The sequence below is a fragment of the Budorcas taxicolor genome, chromosome 6 (assembly GCF_023091745.1).
Source record: "Budorcas taxicolor isolate Tak-1 chromosome 6, Takin1.1, whole genome shotgun sequence".
NCBI classification, from domain to species: domain Eukaryota; kingdom Metazoa; phylum Chordata; class Mammalia; order Artiodactyla; family Bovidae; genus Budorcas; species Budorcas taxicolor.
Window position 1 is genome coordinate 117135181 of NC_068915.1, and position 19586 is coordinate 117154766.

Here is a 19586-nt window from a genome sequence, read left to right on the forward strand (position 1 = left end):
GTCCTGTCCCAGGGCAGGTGTGAAGACCTGAGGCCCGGGTGGGGCGTGGGCGTGTGGAGGGCCCTGCTCGGGGCCTCCCTGTCAGCCGTCGTCGGTGCTGCTGCGGCCCGGCGAGGGCTGACCTTGTGTGTGGCGGCTGCCCTCCCGCCTGCAGCCCTCCCTGCACGTCTGCCGCCGAGATGCCCACGGCCGCACTCGCGTCCTCCTGTCTCCCTCCCAGCGGGGTTTGTCGTGGGGTTTCGGGTGGACCCGGCGGGAACAGCAGGCCAACAGCAGCCAGCAGACTTGAGAGGAGCCACTCGGCCTTGCGGAGGAGAGAGGAACCGCGTTCCCATGCGGCTGAGGTGCGTGCCCGCAAGCCAGCCTTGCGGGCAGCCTCTCTGCGCACCAGGGCCAGGCAGGTAGCCGCCTCCTGCCCAGGGTGCCCCGGGGCTTGTGAAGCTCTTGAAGGTACTGGCGTGAGCACACTTGCCCAGGGGCTCTGTGCTAAGGCCTGGCACGGTGATGGCCCTGGACTGTGGCCTGTTCCCGCACTCCCCAGCACAGGGCCAGGACAGGGTGGACGGGACCTCAGGTCCTCCCTGAAAGGGAGGCCACGCCCCACACAGGCCGATACCGGATGTGGGGACCCAGCTTAGGACGCTGGCTTGGGGAGGGGCATCCCTGCGGCCACCGGCTCGCAAGTGTGTGGGGAGTACACCCTGGGCCTTGACCCCCAGGCGAGCGGATGGTCCCCAGGGATCGACCCCCAGGCGAGCGATGGTCCCCAGGGAACGGCCTTTGCTCTGTGGGTCAGACGAGCACGGCGGCCATGATTCTTGAGCTCGCCAGGGGCTTCCTGCAGGTCTGTCACAGGGTCCAGTCAGGGCCTGGTGACAGGGCCCTCCAGGGCCGCTCAGCCCCAGGGCTGCAGGCGGGACCCTTTCTCGGGGTGTGCGGGCCCGCCCTGTGGCCTCTGGCTCGCAGTCCTGACCCTGAGCTCCTGCGCGCCCGTGGCCTCTCGTCAGTCGCTCAGCGCTTTCAGGCGCAGGCCCCAGACGTGCACGTGTCCCGGATCCCACACGCCAGGCCCTCACGGCCGCCTCCACCAGGCACCCGGGCCCCTCACGGGCAGCGGGGCGAGTGGCCGGGCTGCGCCAGCCGTGCCAGCAGCGAGCGTGCTGTGTGGAGCCGCAGGCTCTGGCCTGGGGCGCAGCCCTCCGGCCGCGTGTCCGCGTGGGCTGCTGCTCCGGCCTGTGCTCTGCTTCACGACGGGTGTCCGTCTCTCCCGCTGACGTGGTGCCACACGCTGTAGGCGGTGCGTGTAGTGAGCGTGGCCGGCGCTCTCCCCCGCCCGCTGCCGGCGTCGCTCGGGCGCAGGTTTGCCCATGCTCCCTCTGAGCCCTCCGTCTTCTGCCCTGGAGGCCTTTCCTGCCCGGGCTGTCAGTAGCGCGGGCCTGCCCTGGCCGTCCCTGGTCGGGACTCCACGCGCTCACTGCCATGGGCCTGGGTTCTGTCCCTGGTCAGGGAACCAGACCCCTCAGGCCGCACGGTGCAGCCAGGGGGAGAAAGGAAGGCAGGCTGTAGGCGTCTCGGGATACTGGAGGTGGAGCTTCGGTGGCTCCGTTGCATGCTTGGGTTTGTGGCACACCCGGACCTTCCTCTGGGGACTTTGCTCACCCCCTGCGCACCCCCCCCCCCCCCCCCCCCCCCCGCACAGGAGGCGGGCCCGCCTTCTCCCTACCTGAGGGAGTCAGCGGCCCTCTCTGGGCTTGGCTGCACATGCCGGGCGGCCTCTGAGGGTGTGGCGCGTCCCCCCCCGCGGCCCGTTTCAGGACAGTTGGTCTGCAGGGGCTGCCTCTTCTGGTGGCCGCACGCGCGGGCAGAGGTCGCGGGCGGGAGGCAGCGAGAGGGACCGCCCCATCCAGGCCAGACCTGCGGAGGGGGCCCTGCCCCCGCCGGTGAGGAAGACGGAAGCAGCAGACTGCAGTGGGGGCGCCGGCCGTCTGTGAGTTTGGGGGTTTACGTTCAGAGGTCATGGCGCTGCTCGGTGCATTTTCAAGTTCTTTACTTTAAAGATGAAAATCCTGACATTGTTGCCACAGACTTTGATCCCAGAATTCACATGTAAGGTACCAAAATTTCCAGCAATGTTTTTAAAATTAAGAACAGAGACAGACCTCATTTTATGTCAATTTTTTTTAAGCATCTGTTGTTAGATGTGTTTAGACTTACCCATGACATGTACTTAGGGAGGGGTGCTATAAACCATGAGTGGTGAGTCCAAAGAAAATAACAGATTAATGAGTTTATGTTGATGAGATCATGGGTATGTGTCGAAAAAGAAAAAACGGGATCTCATCTAATAACAGCAAGATACAGTAGGTCTGATCTGTTAACAGATCTGATTGTGAAAAGCTGTTTCCGAGGAAAAGCTGATCAAGCACGCAGAGGTGTGTTTGTAACACCAGAGTGAGAAAGATGTCTTAACTGTGACCAAAAGCACACAAGGGTTGGGGAAGCGGCTAATAGATTTAACTGAATTAAAAATTCTCTGTTCGTTGGAAAAGCACATTTCTTTAACAGGAGAATGTGCCAGTGGGTTGGGAGTAAATACGTTCGGACTGTGTGAATCACAGCTAGTATGCATAGGATTATAATGGGCTTCCCAGGAAGCGCAGTCGGTAAAGAACCCATCGGCAATTACGGGAGACCTGGGTGCGATCCCTGGGTTGGGAAGATCCCCTGGAGAAGGGAAATGGCAGCTCACTCCAGTACTCTCACCTGGAGAATCCCGTGGACAGAGGAGCCTGGCAGGCTGCAGTCCACGGGTCACAGAGCCGGTTATGACTGAGCGGCTTAGCGTGTGAGGGTCAGTGGCTTCCCAGGTGGCGCTCATGGTGAAGAGCCTGCCTGCCGGTGAAGGAGACAGACGAGATGCGGGTTTGGTCCCTGGGTCGGGAAGAGCCCCTGGAGGAGGGCACGGCAACCCACTCCAGTACGCTTGCCTGGAGAATCCTCTGGACAGAGGAGCCTGGCGGGCTACGGCCCACGGGGTCGCAGAGAGGTGGACAGGACTGAGCGACTAGACCTCAGAATGAGGTGGGTAAACACAAGAAGATGCTCAGTTTCACGTTGCTTGTAGACAGCATAGTTGGGTTGTATGTCTTGACCCACTCTGACGATCTGTTAGTTGGTGTATGTCGGTCACTGGTGTGTAAAGTGCTCATTGGCACACAGGACAGCCTCTCTTCCCTGCGCTTCACACAGACAGGTCTGTGCCAGCCCCACATCCGCGAGTCTGTAAGCACCTTTTCCCAGCAGCATCTGCTCACTTTGTGTCTCCACGTCCCGTCTGGTAGTTCTTGAAAACCTTCCGACGTTTCGTCATTATTGTACGTGGTGTTGTATCTGTGATCAGTGAGTGGCCTCCTGTGTTACTGTGAGACCCGCTGAAGGGCTCGGACGACAGTTCACATTTTTTAGCAATAAAGTATTTTTAATTGAAGGGATAGCACTGTCTTTTGGGCATAACACACTGCACGTTAACAAACCTGAGTAGTATAAATGTAACTAAGATGTGCCGGGAACCAGGGTGCCCGCACGGCTCGCTTTGCTGGGTCCTGGCTCACTGCAGGGGACTGTAGCCGAGCCCACCATGTCTCCACAGCGCCTGGGGTTGGATTAGTAGGGATGAAGCACAAGCTGGAATCAAGATTGCCAGAGGAAATATCAATGACCTCAGATATGCAGGTGACACCACCGTAATGGCAGAAAGCAGAGAGGCCTGTTGATGAGAGTAAAGGAGGAGAGTGAAAACGCTGGCTTCAGGCAGCGCATTAAAAAGCAGAGATGTCACTTTGCTGACAAAGGTCCCTCTAGTCAAAGCTGTGATCTTTCTAGTAGTCATGTACAGATGTGAAAGCTGGACCATAAAGAAGGCTGAGTGCCAAAGAATTGATGGTTTTGAACTGTGGTGTTGGAGAAGACTCTTGCGAGTCCCTTGGACAGCAAGGAGATCAAACCAGTCAATCCTAAAGGAAATCAACCTTGAATATTCATTGGAAGGACTGGTGCTGAAGCTCCAATACTTGGGCCACCTGATGCGAAGAGCTGACTCCTTGGAAAATACCGTGATGTTGGGAAAGAGTGAAGGCAGGAGAAGGGGATGACAGAGGATGAGATGGTTGGATGGCATCACCAACTCAGTGGACATGAGTCTGTGCAAGCTCTGGGAGTTGGTGATGGACAGGGAGGCCTGGCGTGCTGCAGTCCATGGGGTTGCAAAGAGTCAGACAGGACTGAGTGCCTGAACAACAGCTGTGTTTTCTAGTACTTGTTGCTTTCTTGTTTTTAGTTTTTTTGTTTGTCTTCCGTTCTTTCTCTATTTTTGTGGTTCTAACTGAGCCTTTTCTGTGATCCCACGCTCTCTCCTTGCTCACTTCGCCACTTACACGGCTCTTTCTTTGCTGACTTCAGTGGCTGCCCTGGCGCGTGTGGTCACCAGCTGGCCCAGGTCCGCTTTCAGATAGCATGCTGTTCCTTCCAGGGGGCGGTGTGCTTCCTGACTCCTGCCACCACCCTCCTGTCCCCGCGTCCCTGCTGTTCGTGTCTCCTCAGGTCTCGAGGACGGTGTCTCAGGTCAGAGTCCTGGCTGCTGGTTTTCCTTCCAACACTGTAAACATCTGGCCTCACTCCTTGCCTGCCTGGTTGCTGGGGCGAAGCCAGGCGTAGTTCTTACCATAGCTCCCCCGTAGGTAAAGTGTCCCCTGCCCCGAGCTTCTTTCAGGATTTTGTCTTCACCTTTGATTGTTCCCGAAGTTGAGGCTGACGTGCCCTCGGGTGGCTCTCCTGGTGTTGGTCCTGCTGGGTGTCCTCTGGGCTCCCAGGTCTGTGGTTTGGTGTCTGACGCTGATTTAGATAAATTCTCAGTTAGGATGTGCGCACGTCTTCAGTTCCCCCCTCTCTCCTCCTCTCGGGGTCCCCGTTACGTCATAGGCTCACCCCACAGGCCTTAGATGTTCTCTGCCATCCCCCAGCCTGTGCTCTTGGCTTTCGGGGATTCTGTTGAGATCTAGCTCCGAGGTTCCTCCCCAACCATGTCCAGTCTACTCAGCATCAAAGGCAGCCTTCTTTTCTGCTCAGGGCCTCCGCCTCGCGTTTCCTTCTGTCTCTTGCTTAGAATTTGCACCTCTGCTTACTGTCTGACCCGCACACTGCTGGCTTTAGCCGTTAGCGCCCTCAGCACGTTAGCCCCAGCTGTTTCTGGTTTTTGCGCCTGCGGGGTCTTCCTTGCCGCGTGGGCTTTTGAGGTGGGGAGGGCTGACCTGCTGCGGTGGCAAGCAGGCTTCTCCTTGCGGGGCTTCTGCTGTTCTGAGAACGGGCTGCAGGTTGTGTGCGCTCAGCAGCCGCGGTCCCCGGTTTCCAGAGCAGAGGCCCAGGAGTTCTGGCACTTGGGATGCACGGTCTTGGTTCCTCCGTGGCACGTGGGCTCTTCCCAGATCAGGGATTGGACCCTTGTCCCCTGCGTTGGCAGGCACGTTCTTTACCACTGAGCCGCCAGAGAACCCCGACCCCAGCTGTTCCCAGCCTGGTAGCTCCAGTGCCCCTGCCGTGTCTGGTCCTGATGCTCGTTCTGTCGCTTTAGACTGTTTCTCGGCCCTCGGTACCTTGTGAGTGTTTAGCCAGACGTGATGCACTGCGTCAGAAGCTGTCTTCATTCTGTCGGCATCTCTCTGCCAAACCCTCAGCGCCCACCTTCAGTAGTGAGAGGACAAAGGTCCTTCCTGTCGGGCCCTGCCTCCCCCTCGTGGTTCATAATTTCTCCTTCACCTCGTAGGTAGATGTCACTCCACACGTGCACACGTGTGCGTGTGTGCAGTCACCCGGGCACATGCGTGCACACTGACAGGCTGCAGCCTGAGCACTGCAGCCGCTCGAGGACTCGCTTCAGTTCCGGCTCACGAGCTCAGCGTAGAGATTCCCTGTGATAGCCAGGCGCCCTTTGTTCTTAACCCCAGCTATGCGAAGGCTCATGAGCTAACCGTAGAGATTCCCTGTGATAACCAAGCTCCCTTTGTTCTTAACCCCAGCTATGCGAAGGTTCATGACCTAACCGTAGAAATTCCCTGTGATAACCAAGCTCCCTTTGTTCTTAACCCCAGCTACGCGAAGGGAGACCTGGATCTTTCCTACATCACATCCAGAATCGCAGGTATGCTTGCCAGCGCTAGCCATGAGGACGTCTTCTGGTTCTTTCCTGTCTGGTGACATGTGCCGGGTGCCAGCCTCGGGTGTCTGTCCGTGTGTCCAGTGTGCCTCCAGGCCCTGCAGCCAGCAGTCCTGTGTCAACCCAGGACCCCGGTCAAGCCCCCTCCCCAGTCTGGAATGTTCTGAAAGGCTGAGGTCCTGAGGAAAGTGATGCGAGGCCACACATGTTAAGTCCAGACACTTGGAGAGCCTGTGGTGCTTCGGGCCGTGTAGAGGCTGAGCCTCAGGAGGGTCTTGGGGACCCCGACTGGGGATCCAGTGAGCGGCAGGGCAGGGTCTAGGGGCCTCTGATCCCCCTTCTCAGGACCACGGTGCTGACGGGCCGGCAGCCACGAGCAGAGGGGCCTCACCCGGCCGACCTCACACCATGGCTGGAGAGGCTGTGGGGGCTCCTGTCTTTCAGTCATGTCGTTCCCGGCGGAGGGCGTGGAGTCGGCCATCAAGAACAACATTGAGGATGTGCGGCTGTTCCTGGACTCGAAGCACCCAGGTCGCTACGCCGTCTACAACCTGTCCCCGCGGACCTACCGGCCCTCCAAGTTCCACAACCGGGTGAGCAGAGGGCTGGTGCCAATGCTTAGGGTCCACCCCGGATGCCGCCTGGGGGTTGGGGGCGGTTCTCAAGGATCTCTGAGCGTCACTGAGCCCGCGGTGCCTCCAGAGGGAACACCAGGCCACGCAGTCTCCTCTGCTGTCGCTCGGCTCGTGGACGCCGTTCGCGGTGCAGAGTGAGCGCGGATGCGGCAGTCTGCAGCTCTGGCCACACGCGCCGGAGCCTGGCTCCCGAGCCCTGCTGCACGCGTGGGCGGGCGGCGTCGGGTGCTGTGGGGAGGCCCGTGTCTGCACCCCGCTGGCGAGCCGCCTTCCCTGCAGGTCTCTGACTGCGGCTGGGTCGCCCGGCGGGCCCCGAGCCTCTGCAGCCTGTACCGCCTCTGCAGGAACATGCACGCCTGGCTGCGCCGCGACCCTGGCAACGTCTGCGTGGTGCATTGCATGGTGAGCGGGCACCCTCCTTGGGCACTCAGGGCAGAGGGGGCCTCCCAGCTCCCGGGCGGTGGCACTGGGATGAGACGAGTGGCCGTCTGGGCAGGCTCTCCCGGGGCTCCTCGCTGAGCTGCCCCACCTCGGGCGACACCGAGCGCCAGCCGCCGACCGCTCCTGGCCGTGGCTCTGCCTGGGGCTGCGCCATGGCCCGGGCCTGGTGCCCCAGGTGGGTCCTGTAGTCCCAGGGCGGCAGACACTGGAGGGAGCAGCAGCTGTCGGGGAGGGTGGGGGGCGCAGGCCCTGCACCTGCTGTGTCCACGCCTGGGTCCCCTGGCAACAGGGCTTCCGGCAGAAAACCGTCCTCACGGTGGTCTTCCTGCCTCTTTGGTGGAAGACGGTGGGTCCCCTCAGGCTGCTCTGCCTCCTGGGACCCTGTGTCTGACCCCCTTCTGGGGCTGAGGATTTGTGGACATCTTGTCCAGTGGGATACCTGCCGGAACCTGCCCTTGGAGGTCAGCGCTGCCATCCTGGTGTTGGTGGCGTCAGGCAGGAGTGACGATGGGGAGTCATGAGGGTGCCCGTGGGTGGCTGGGCGCAGAGGTCGGGTCGGGACTGTGAGTGTGCAGTGTCTGGTCTGCCGCCTCAGGCCTTCTGCTGTGGGTCCCTGCGTCCCTGCCGCAGGTGGGGTTTCCTCAGCCCCCCGAGGAGCCCCAGCCCCAGGCAGAGGCCATGACCGTCCCGGGGGAGTGAACACTGCCCGTCCGCGCCCCACGCTCTGTCCTAGGACGGGAGGGCGGCGTCGGCCGTGGCCGTGTGCTCCTTCCTGTGCTTCTGCCGGCTCTTCAGCACCGCGGAGGCCGCTGTGTACATGTTCAGCATGAAGCGCTGCCCACCGGGCATCTGGCCATCCCACAAGAGGTACGGTGTCTGCTGTGGGGTGTGGGTGTGGCATCGGGGGCGCACAGGCCTGCAGGTGCAGTCGGGTGGCTTCACTTCCTGCCCCACCAGGGCCCTTGAGCAGTGCCTCTGTCCGTTCCTGGCACCTGCTTTCCCAGCACCATGGCTTCTTGCTTGGTGGGCGGGGGCACGTGGCCCGCTGGCTCCAGCTTGCAGGTGGAGCGGCGTCTGGGAGCTCTCTGGGTGCACACGAGGGCAGCGCCCCCTCTGCGCTGTGTCCCCTGCATCAGGGTCTGTGGGACACGTGGGTTTCCAGGCTGTCTTTGCTGACCACTTACACGAGATGGTTTCCTGGGTCTGCAGCTGGCCCCTGCCCACCCGCTGCCTTTCTGGGGCCACTGCCTGCCCCCAGGCCAGCATGTTTCACTTCCATCCACCTCGCGGCAAGAGGGAGCCTGGTGCTCTGAGGAGTCATTAGGCCCTGGAGCCTCTGGGGAGGCTTCCCTCCTCTGTGGGGAGGGCCTTGGAGCGGGCAGAGCTAGGGCCCTGACCCTGGGGGACACTGGGGAGCGTCCAGGCTGGTGAGGCACCGCTGTGGGCACCGCCCTCACTTGGGGTGGCTCCATGGCCTGGATGGTGGGGTGGGGAGCTTGCTCCTCTCCTGGTTGTCGGCCCAGCCTGTCGGCTCACTGCCCGGGGCAGCACCTTGTCCCTCACCCTCCTGAGAGGGCTGGCCACACTCTGATGTCTTCTGTGTGGCTCCAGGGGGTGGGGGCCCATCCATGGTGCAGAAGGGGCAGGAGAGCAAGGACTGGGCTGCCAGGCAGGCTTCCAACCCTTTCGGCCTGTCAGCCTCCCGTGCGGGCGTACCTAGGGCTCCGGAGCTGTGCCTGCGGTGAGGGCCCCGCTCGGGGTTGTGGTCAGAGCCAGCAGTGTTGCTGCTAGTGTGTGTGTGCCTGGCCCTGGGCCCCCTAGTAGACCCCAGGCTGCTGCCCTGGAGACGTGCACGTGTGGAGAGTGTCCGCTCCCTCCTGCCCGCAGCAGCTAAAGAGCAGCGCCAGCTCTGAGCGCACAGCTTCTCCACGCCTGTCGGAGAAGCCGTCTTGGAGCCTTCAGCTGGCCGCCAGCCCAGGAGGGACAGGGCCCAAAGGAGACGCAGGCGGGGTCTGCGCCCCAAGGACAGGTTGGCGAGGGAGGCTGCCGCTCAGGGGGCATGAGGTCACCCCAGGGACAGTCAGATGAGGCGGCCTGCCCCGAGACTCGGAAGCGTGCTCAAAGTGTGGGGCTGCTGGTCCGTGTGTTCGAGGCTCTGACGAAGCGGAGGCTGGAAGCCGTGCTTGAGCAGGGAGGGAGCCTGTCGGAAGCTCTGTGCCTGGAGGGGCGTAAATGCCATTGGCCCTGTCAGAGGACCCAGACACACCCCCCGGGTCCCTGTGGGAGATGGAGTCTGGAGGAGGTCCTGAGGATTCCCCCAAGTTAACGGAAGAGCTTGAGCCTCGGACGCCCGGAGGACACAGCAGGGCACAGGACAAACCAGAAGGCACGCCTGGGCCGCCGGGAGCCGCCACGGGCGCCCTCCACACGGCCAGTGTGGGCGCCGAGAGAGACGCGGAGGCCACGACGGGAGGCCTGGGGCGGGCTCGGGTGACCCAGGAGCTCGTGACGGGAAGCATGGGCCGGGGGCGGGCGGGGGTTGGGAAGCCGCTTCGTGGCGCTGTGGGCCTGCGCCCCGGCCCTCACGGAGGTGGGCGGGGGCGTGTGCGGGCCGTGCCCAGAGGCCGGAACTCCCGGGCATGCCGCCCGCCCGCTCTCAGGAACTGCCCAGGCTGCCTGCTCCTCTCAGCCTTGGCGCTCGCGGCTGCTTCCAAGCTCGCTCAGGCTGTGGACGTGGGTCACGGGTCCTGGCTTCTTACTGTTGGTGAAAAGTGCCCAGGTCTCCTGGCACACGGCGGTCTTACCACAGCTGTCGCGAGTGGCGAGAGTGCTCTGGGAACATGAAGTGTGACAGTTGTGGGTTCAAATTCAGTCGTGCCCCCTGCTTGTTCCCGGGAGGCAGGTTAGACCAGGGCCAGAGATGGCGGCGCCACAGGGAGGGGGAGGTGCCACGCCGAGGGGGCGGAGCCTCTCGGGGGGCGGTGCCTCAGTGGGGGTGGCCCCACACTGAGGGGGCGGAGCCTCTCGGGGGGCGGTGCCTCGCAGAAGGGGTGGAGCCACGCCGAGGCGGGCGGAGCCTCAGGGAGGGGTGGTGCCATACGGGGCAGAGCCACACAGGGGCCAGGCCCCAGAGAGGGCAGTGCCTCAGAGCGGGCGGAGCCATGGAACCGTTGAAACGTGAAAGGAGTCGCAGGAGCAGGTTGCAGACCCACAGAGCAGGACGCGGACGGTCTCAGTGGCCAGTCGAGCAAGTCGGTGGGTCAGATCAGAGCCACAGCATGTCCCACGGTAGGAACGTGTGCTCAGAGCCCTCGGAAAGGCCCAGTCTGGGCCCGTAAACTGCAGCAGATTGAGAACAATAGAAGTCATGTGAGACGCGTTCCCAGGCCATTGAGGAGTTAATCCAGAAACCAGGACAGCAAGACTGCTTTGGAAACCCTAGATGTTTCCAAGGGAAAAAACTTACTTGTGAGTAGCCATGAATCAGAGGGGAAGTCTCAAGGGAAATGTAAAGACACTTTGAACTGAGTGAAAACTGCGTCAGATTCGCGAGATGACACGAGAACATTGCTTTGAGGGGCATTTCACATGAAACGCTTACCTGTGATTGAAAAAAGGTGGATGTCCTGACAGGCTCCAGAGACAGGGAACATGGATGTGACGTAGCGTGTGGGCTGCACGTGGAGCACGTGGATGATCCCATGGGCCAAGTACGGAGCACACATGACCCGGCTTGCCTCCTGCCCTCCAGGTACATTGAGTACATGTGCGACATGGTGGCCGAGGAGCCTGTCACGCCCCACAGCAAGCCCGTCCTGGTGAAGGCCGTGGTCATGACGCCAGTGCCGCTCTTCAGCAAGCAGAGGAGCAGCTGCAGGCCCTTCTGTGAGGTCTACGTGGGGGATGAGCGTGTGGCCACCACGTCCCGGGAATACGACAGGATGAGGTGGGCTGGGGCGCAGGCCCTTCTGTGAGGTCTACGTGGGGGATGAGCATGTGGCCACCACGTCCCAGGAATACGACAGGATGAGGTGGGCTGGGGCGCAGGCCCTTCTGTGAGGTCTACGTGGGGGATGAGCATGTGGCCACCACGTCCCAGGAATACGACAGGATGAGGTGGGCTGGGGCGCAGGCCCTTCTGTCTGCGCAGCCTCGTGCTCCTGGAGCTGTGGGAGGCGCCCGTTCCCTGGGCTTGCAGCTGGGTGGTGGGCCTCGGGGCGGTGGGCTGGAGGCAGAGCTGGCGGAGCCCTGGGGGTTCCTCCGGGTCTTTGTGCTGAGTGGCTCCTTGCGCGTCATTTCCTGGAGCATCCTTCCGCCCAGACCCTGACCTAATTTGGTAGAAAAACCACGAGGCAGGAGGAGACGCACTTCAGTCTTCATCAGCGTGTGTGCCTCTCGCTTATGTAAGGGAATTGCTGGTCTTGGTTCTGTTCTCCAGAGACTTTAAAATTGAGGATGGCAAAGCGGTGATTCCCCTGGGCATAACGGTCCAGGGGGACGTGCTCATCGTCATCTATCATGCGAGGTCCACCCTGGGAGGAAGGCTGCAGGCCAAGGTAAGGGGGAGGGCGCCAACGGCCCTGGGCTCAAAGCTGAGCTTGGCCCTTCGTGTGCAGTGAGGGCCCCAGTCCTGCCTGTGCAGCAGAGCCGGTCGGCAGCCTGCACCTGCCCTCTGCACGGGCCTGAGGGCCTGCTGGGCTGTGGCCTGGGGCTCCCCTGCGGGCCGAGGAGCTGCTTGTCAGCAGAGGCACCACCCTGATGTCTGTGTGTCCCCGCGACCTGGAGCCCTGCCTGTAGCTCTCAGACCCTAGGACCCATGAGAAGCCTGGCAGGGCCCCCACCCAGCCTGAGAACGGCTGCTCCTGTGCTCCCTCCCGCAGATGGCGTCCATGAAGATGTTTCAGATCCAGTTTCACACAGGGTTCGTGCCTCGGAACGCAGCGACTGTGAAGTTTGCCAAGTATGTTGGTGCCACACCATGGGGGGATGGGGTGTTGGGGCACACAGACACCCCTGCTGTGGGTGGGGTGCAGATGAATGCCGCGTGGTGGAAACTGGCAGGGGCCCAGGAAGGCTCCTGCAGGAGGTGCCATGCGGGGGCTGCTCGTGGTGATGGCTCGGGGGGCCCCCAGCATCAGTGGTGTGGGCTGGAGGTGCCGCCTGTGTTTCTGCGTGTTGTTGCTCCTTTAAGAGCCTCGAGGCTCGTGTTTCCGCCTGTCGTTGTCCTTTAAGAGCCTCGCGGCTCGGTCCGGTCTGTTAGTGTGTTTTCACGTTGGCTCCTTGCGTTCTTCTTTATGTGACAACAAGACAGAGACGAGGAGGGTTACATCTTTAGGCCTCAGGTTTTTTCTCTTTCAGGGAGGCTGCCTCAGGGCTCCCATAGGCCTTGCTGCCTGAGGCGTGTCTCTCAGTAGATGCCGGTGATGAAGACACTGAGCAGAAGAGCTCCGCGCCTGAGCTGGGGGTGGCGCTTCCTGCTTGGGTCATGTGTGTGGGGAACACAGGGGTTTCGCTGCAGGCCTGGAGCGGGTAGACAGGAGGCGGGTGTGACTCGGGGGCTGTGGCCCGTCACAGCCGGAACCGCTAGCCGCCGCACGCGTGGCAGCAGGGTAGATGTGGGACACGGTGGAGGTGGGGATGTCAGGTGCTGGGGAGAGGCCAGGCAGCCCTGTTTGGAGTCTGAGCAGAAGAGGGTGCGGTGGAGACAGTGCTGGAAAGACCACTAGCCGGCAGTTTTCTGAGACTGATCTGAGAGACAGCAAACCGTAGATGCAAAGTTGGATGCCGGGGCCCCTCTGGTGGTCCCGTGGTTCAGACTCAAAGCTCCTAGTGCAGGGGACCTGTGTTCGATCCCTGGTCAGGGAGCTAAAGCCCATGTGCCGCAACTGAACGTCCAGTACAGCCGAATAAAAAGCACACCGGAAGCAGCAAGCAGCTTCTGGAAGGAGGGGTGTCAAACTGCTGAAGACCGAAGAGGACCTTTCCAGTGCCCCCGAGTGGCCTTCAAAGTAAGGAGACCGGCAGCTGCTGTGCACCCGCGCGGTGGAGCCACGTTGGGGCACTTAACGGGAGAAGAGCGTCACCAGCTGGGAATTCCACGTCTGGGGGAATCACCCTTCAAAAGCGACAGCCAGTCAGAGACATTTTCAGGCAACGGAACGTTTGCAGCACGCGTGCCACGGGTGGACCTGTGGGGCCGTATCCAGGACACGTAAGGAAACGGGGATTGAGAAGAGAAAGCCCCTATTAAAGGTGGGCAGGAGGCTCGTGGCACTTCAGAGGGATGGCGTCCACATGGCCTGTGAGCGTCCCTTGTTGCCCGGGAAGCAGTTCAGAGCTGTGAAGGCGACAAGCACCACGTTGGGAGCCACGCAGAGTTAGTCTTCTCATGATGACAATTCCTTGCGATGAAAACCACTGAGATGGCCATAGAGTTGGAGTCTTCTTGTGATGAGAACCACTGAGATGGCTATAGAGTTAGAGTCTTCCTTGTGGTGAGAACTCCTCGCGCTGAGAACCGCTGAGATCTCCATCTCAGCGACTTCCACGTGACAGGGCGGTGCCGCTAGCCCTGCCCCCAGAGCCTCAGGCTCAGTGGCTCCAGACTGGGTAGAGGCCAGTGCTGGTGGTGGGCGAGTGGTGGGTGAGCCGTGGCGCCACGTCTGTGACCCCTGGTGTCTGCTCGGGCCTGCCGTGGGGTCCCTGCGGCCTGAGCAGCGGCCACCCCTGGGGGTGTGGTCCTGCTTGTGTCTGGAGAGAGACTGGGTTTACTCTGCGTGGACGGGGTGCTGTGCTTCAGTGCAGGTCACACCTCTGAAAGTGGACTCGTTGGTTAAAGAGGAGAAAGGCAAAGGGGTGCCTGGCGGGCTGTTGAGAGAGCCGCTTCAGAAGGACTCAGGTTCCTGGGGGGCCTCCTGTGGTGGGGGCGGGGAGCAGGTGTGAGCCAGCAGGGGACAGTCTGGGGCGAAAGCCAGTGCGTGTGTTCCCTGCCCAGTGGGCGGGGCCTGGGCCCTCTGAGACCCCAGCCCTTGGGGGACACTGGGGGCTGCACCTCTGGTCACAGACCTCATTGTGTCCTCACCGGCTGTGAAGACCCTGGCCTGGGGGCCGCCTCTGGGCTGGACCGGGCGGGGAGGCGGGGTGGGTGGCTGCCAGCATGCTGCCAGGAGTGGGCCCCGGGGCCCTGCCGCCCTGGAGCTGAGCTTTAGCAGCCTCGAGCACTCTGTAGGCTGGTCCCCACCTCGTGGACGGGCCCCTCCCCAGGCCCTTCACCGCTGTCGCTGTCGGACTTCCCTGCCATGGTCCCCGCGCCTTCTCCTCCCAACGGCTGACTGTCCCTGTCCCATATTCTGGGGGCGCCCCACTGGGACCCGAAGGAGAGCCCCGCGGCCCGGCAGCCGCTCCGCCCTGCACCCACGTGGGCCTGGCCTCACCCCGCAGAGGCCCCTGGTTCCCTCATCGTGCAGAGGGGGCCATGGCTGCGAGCAATGGGAAGGACTGACCGGCGGACGTCACTCTGGCGTCACGCGTGCTTGCTCACCCCATGTTGTTGGGTTGCGACGCCGCAGGCCCTCAGGGACCCGCCACTCCTTTTTAGTTCCTCCCCTCACCCCCTTACTGTTTTTACACGCGCAAGCAGTAAGTAACGCGAACAGAGGTCAGCGAAGGATCCGCCGCGGGCCCTGCCGCCTGGCTGAGGAGCTGGGGTGCACCAGTGCCGTCCTCAGGTGGCCTCGGGGGAGGAGGCGCAGACTGGAATTCCCTGCAGGCGGAAGGCCGCAGGCCTCGGGCTGCCCGGTGAGCTGGCCGCCGAGGCCAGGCTGCTCCCACCCCGCGGGGTAGGCCATTGTCTCTGCAGCAGCTCCCAGAGGTCTTGGTTTGTGGGCATCTGTTCACAGGGGTTTTGCCAGGATGGATGGCATTGTTTTTGTCTGAACCTGCATTTTGCGACCTGAGAGCCTGATCCGATCTGAAGCCCAGGACCTGAGGGGTGATGGGAGTTGGTCTCCTGCTCTGAGAGTGTGGTTGGGTCTTGCTGCACACAGACCCCACAGGCCCCTCTGACCCTTTGCTCGGTGGTGGCTTGCATGTCCAGAGCATGAGGTGCGGGCGTGGTGCCAGCCGAGAACACGGCCCTGCCCCGCGCTCGAATCTTGGTGGACGTTGACCCCTGAGGTGCCCGTAGTCCTTCCTAACCTGCGTTTGGCCTCCAACTGCAGGTATGACCTGGATGCTTGCGACATCCAGGAGAAGTATCCCGACCTGTTCCAAGTGAGCCTGGAGGTGGAGGTGGAGCCCAGAGACAAGCCCGGCCGCGAGGCCCCGCCCTGGGAGGGTGCGGGCATGCGAGGGCTGAACCCCAAGATTCTCTTCTCCAGCCGGGAGGAGCAGCAGGACGTCCTGTCCAAGTTTGGTGAGATCTGGCGTTGGGGGCCCCGCAGGCGTGCCCACCGCAGAGGTCATCCTGGTGGCCCCCCATCTGTGTGTCACGGCGCCTCTTTGCAGAGCACTTGTGAGCAAGCGCCGGAAGCTCCCTGGCGGTGACCCTGGGGCTCCCTTGGCCACAGTGCAAGCTGCCCGTGTCCTTGGCTGGCTTTTTCTCCATTTTTTTATGTGAGGTGTAGCTGCTGCCAAGTCGCTTCCGTCGTGTCCGACTCTGCAACCCCATAGATGGCAGCCTACCTGGCTCCCCCATTCCTGGGATTCTGTAGGCAAGAGTACTGGAGTGGGTTGCCAGCTAAGTGTTCCTAAAAAGCACGTACACCTCTGTGAGCACCTGTGTGTGCGTGGGTATACACGTGTGCACACGTGTGAGCTCGGGCAGCAGTGGTATCCATTCACAGATGGGCCCACATCGGTTGTCCTGTGGGCTCTGAATGTGCAAGCTCGTCCCAGCCCTGGGCCTGGTCCTGGAGCCCTGAGTGGGGGGCCTGACACCCCCTCTTCCTGCAGGGAAGCCAGAGCTCCCCCGGCAGCCTGGGTCCACTGCACAGTATGATGCCGAGGCCAGGCCTGCAGATCCTGAGCCCGAGTCGGACTCGCCGCATCGCAGCGCGGATGCCGACCACTTCCTGCACACGCTGGACTGGCGGGGTGGGTCGGCGGGCCTGGCTGCCCCGTGGGGCTCCCCTCGGCGCCCCCTCGTGCTGAGCCACAGCTGCCCTGCTGTTGTCTTTGCAGAGGACCGGGACTCTACCACGGGCCCGGAGGGTCACCTAGCCGAGGAGGATCCCTCTGCCGTGGCTGAGGACGGTTGTGGGAGCGAGCCGTCCGACGAGGAAGCCCCGACGCCTTCTGCGGAGAGCGGGGACACGGCAGACGAGGATGCGCCCGACCCCACCGCGCCGCAGGAGGACAGCGTGGACCTCCTGGGGCTGCACGCGGAGGCAGGGCCCGCGCCCACCCCCCAGGCCCCCGGCGGCCCCCCCAGCAATGCAGACCTGCTCAGCTGCCTGCTTGGGGCCCCAGGCCCCACTCCGGAGGGCGCTGCAGGGGGCCTGCTCGACAGGGACACGGCCCTGCTCTTCAGCAGCCCGGCCCCCGCGCCTCCCACCCAGACCACCGCCCCAGCCGGTAGGTGCTGCCGCCGGTAGTGCCCTGCCATTCAGGCACCTCGAGCCATCGCAAGGCGGTGCTGGTCAGCGCTGGCCCCGCACTTGGGGCCCAGGTGCCTGGGGAGGGTCGTCCCAGGGTGGGTGCCTGGGCTGAGTGTGCATTGCCGTGCCCGAACTCACGCCCGCCCACTCGGTGTCGTTGCAGCTGACCCGTTCGGCCCCCTCCTGCTGCCGCCCGACACGGATGCCGCCCCCAGCTCGCAGCCTGACCTCTTCGGGGAATTCCTCACCTCGGCCGCCCCAGCCACCCAGCCCACGCCCTTCCCCTCCACCCACAGCGCCCCGCCGCCGGCCTGCAGCACCGACTTCCTGCGTCTGGGTGAGGGCGGCCTCTGCTCCTGGGTGTAGGGCGGGCGGGCATGGCCTCAGGTCCTCCCTCTCCCGGGGCGGGGGCGCAGCCGGTGTCTGCACCGTGCACCCGGCTGGGTTCAGGGGGCAGGAGGCAGGTTTGGGGGTGTCGGTGTGTGGCTGGCTGCAGCGGGAGGAGGCCCCTGAAGAACCAGACACTGGTCTCCGCACCGCCCTCAGAGTCTCCACTTGCTGACCCCGCACACCATGTCCTCAGCCCGAGGGAACCAGTTGGAGGGCGGCCTGGAGGGTGTGAGCACAGCCTGAGGGGGTCTTGGTGCCCAGCAGAGCCTGGGGGCCCCCTGCCCGGCCACCCGAGCAAGGGATGGGGGCGCCCCGTGGTCGGAGCTCATAGCCAGCCTGTCCCCGGGGCCCTGAGAGCCCGTGTGAGGCTGTGTGTCCGCCCTGCCGGGGACCTTCAGAAAGCACCACTATCTTCCCAGGGGACCTGCCCGCCGAGCCCAGCAAGATGACAGCCTCTGCCAGCCACCCCGACCTGCTGGGAGCCTGGGACGCCTGGGCCGAGGCACCGGCCCCCGCGCTGGCTGCAGATGGTTAGTGGGGAGACTGTGCTCTCCCCAAGGAGGGGGGTCAGGAGCGGGGCCCAGCCCCTCCCTGCCATACTTGGGGCTGGTTCTGAAGTTTTCACCCCGACCGTTCCTTAGCGCCTCCTGCAGGGCCGCCGGGAGGCTGCAGGCTGTCCTGGTCTGCCCTCCTGGGGCCGGGAGGGCTCCTGGCCTCTCCCTTGCCAGGTGTGTCCTCTAGGAGACGCCTGTGCTGAGTTGTGCTCTGGAGGCAGCGGTGTGTGTGAGGCCCGTGGCGCATGCTCGCTCAGTTCTGTTCATCTGCGGGCCGTGACTTTACAGATGTGTGTGTGCACGCTGAGTCGCTTCAGTCCTGTCTGTCTGTGACCCCGAGGACCCCAAGGCTCCTCTGTCTGTGGGGTTCACCAGGCAAGAATCTTGGAGTGGTCACCGGACCCTCCAGGGGATCGTCCCAACCCAGGGATCAACCCGGGTCTCTCTGAGCGCCTGCCCTGGCAGGCGTGCTCCTCATCACTACGCCGCCTGGGAAGCCGGTTCCAGAGGGGACTCCGGCGGCCTCACAGGCCGTCCGCCCTCTCCGTTCGGTTTCCTCGTTATGAGGGAGGTTGGTTATTGTTTTGTAGGGGTTTGCTTATCTGTGTTTCTTTTGAGAACTGCTCTACGTTCTTTATTTCTCTGAATCAGAGATTCACCCTTTTCCGTTTAGTTGATGAGAGCTCTTTCTGAGTTGCTGTTACTTGTAACAACCTCATAGTGACTCTTCAGTGACCCAGGAGTTGGGGCAGGACAGTCCGTAGAGTCACGGAGAGCGTGGGAAAGCGCACTCGCGCTCTGGATGCGCGCCGAGGGGCGGCGGGGCGGGCCCAGGCGGTTTGCACGGGCTGCCAGGGGAGCGCCCCACGGAGCCTGGGGGGCGGCTCCGCTGCACGTGGCCTGTCCCACGTGAGGTGACTCGCCCAGTGAGGCCTTCAGCACGTGAGCTGGGACAGAGGCTGTGCCACTCCAGTGCGTGGGTTCTGACGCCCCTGCTCTTCTCCAGGCCCCTTCTTCTCTCCTGGAGACCAGCCGGCCCCTTCTGGCCTTCCGGCCAGCCAGACCAAGTCTCAGAGCCAGGACCCATTTGCAGACATTGGTGACCTCAGTTCCGGCCTCCAAGGTAACCTGACGGCCACCTGAGGCACGTGGGGAGCACCAGGCCTCTCTGGGGGGGAGTCTGCACCCCCCTGAGGCACGTGGGGAGCACCAGGCCTCTTTGGGGGGGGTCTGACCTCGCTGAGGTGCGGCCTCACCTGGTCCCCCAGGGCCCAGCAATAGCAGGAGATGCCCCTCTGCCTCCTCTCACGAGCTTGTCGCAGAGACAACGCCAGGAGCTGCCAGAGCAGCTCCTCTGCCGGCCCCGTGGGGTGTGGGGGCCAGCTGGGGGCTGCCTCAGCCCAGGATGGTGGAACCTGCCTGCCTGGCTCGGGGTGTGGGGCTGGGGTGCAGAATTCACCACCGTCACTGTCCTTTCTGAGAAGCCCTCTAAGGACGTTGGGTCTTTGGAGGCCATGAGTGTGTCTCCTCCCTTGGCAGTTGGGAAGCGTGTGGAATTTTAGGTGAAAGTAACATCCCCAGACGCTTGCCGGAGTTTCCCAAGGTTTCATTGTCTCCCCGAACGTGTTCCTGGAACTGCGGGTGTGTCCGGGCTCTCTGAGGCAGGGCCACCCAGAGCCTCTCGGGCGCTGCCTGTGGTGGAAAGGACTTCTCAGGATCCGGGGCGCCCGCTCTCAGGGTGGAGCCCCGCCTTCAGCCCGGC

General features: G+C 63.0%; 1 protein-coding gene across 1 annotated transcript in view; it reads left to right on the top strand.

The window, feature by feature from the left end:
* GAK (cyclin G associated kinase) overlaps positions 1 to 19586 on the top strand; it is a 48675-nt gene that overhangs the window by 24060 nt on the left and 5029 nt on the right. Inside the window, 13 exon segments of the mRNA XM_052641844.1 lie at positions 6144 to 6193; positions 6653 to 6801; positions 7123 to 7245; positions 8018 to 8151; positions 11036 to 11230; positions 11723 to 11840; positions 12165 to 12244; positions 15504 to 15697; positions 16237 to 16377; positions 16465 to 16857; positions 17044 to 17217; positions 17690 to 17800; positions 18831 to 18947. Coding sequence (XP_052497804.1) covers positions 6144 to 6193; positions 6653 to 6801; positions 7123 to 7245; positions 8018 to 8151; positions 11036 to 11230; positions 11723 to 11840; positions 12165 to 12244; positions 15504 to 15697; positions 16237 to 16377; positions 16465 to 16857; positions 17044 to 17217; positions 17690 to 17800; positions 18831 to 18947 — 1979 coding nt within the window.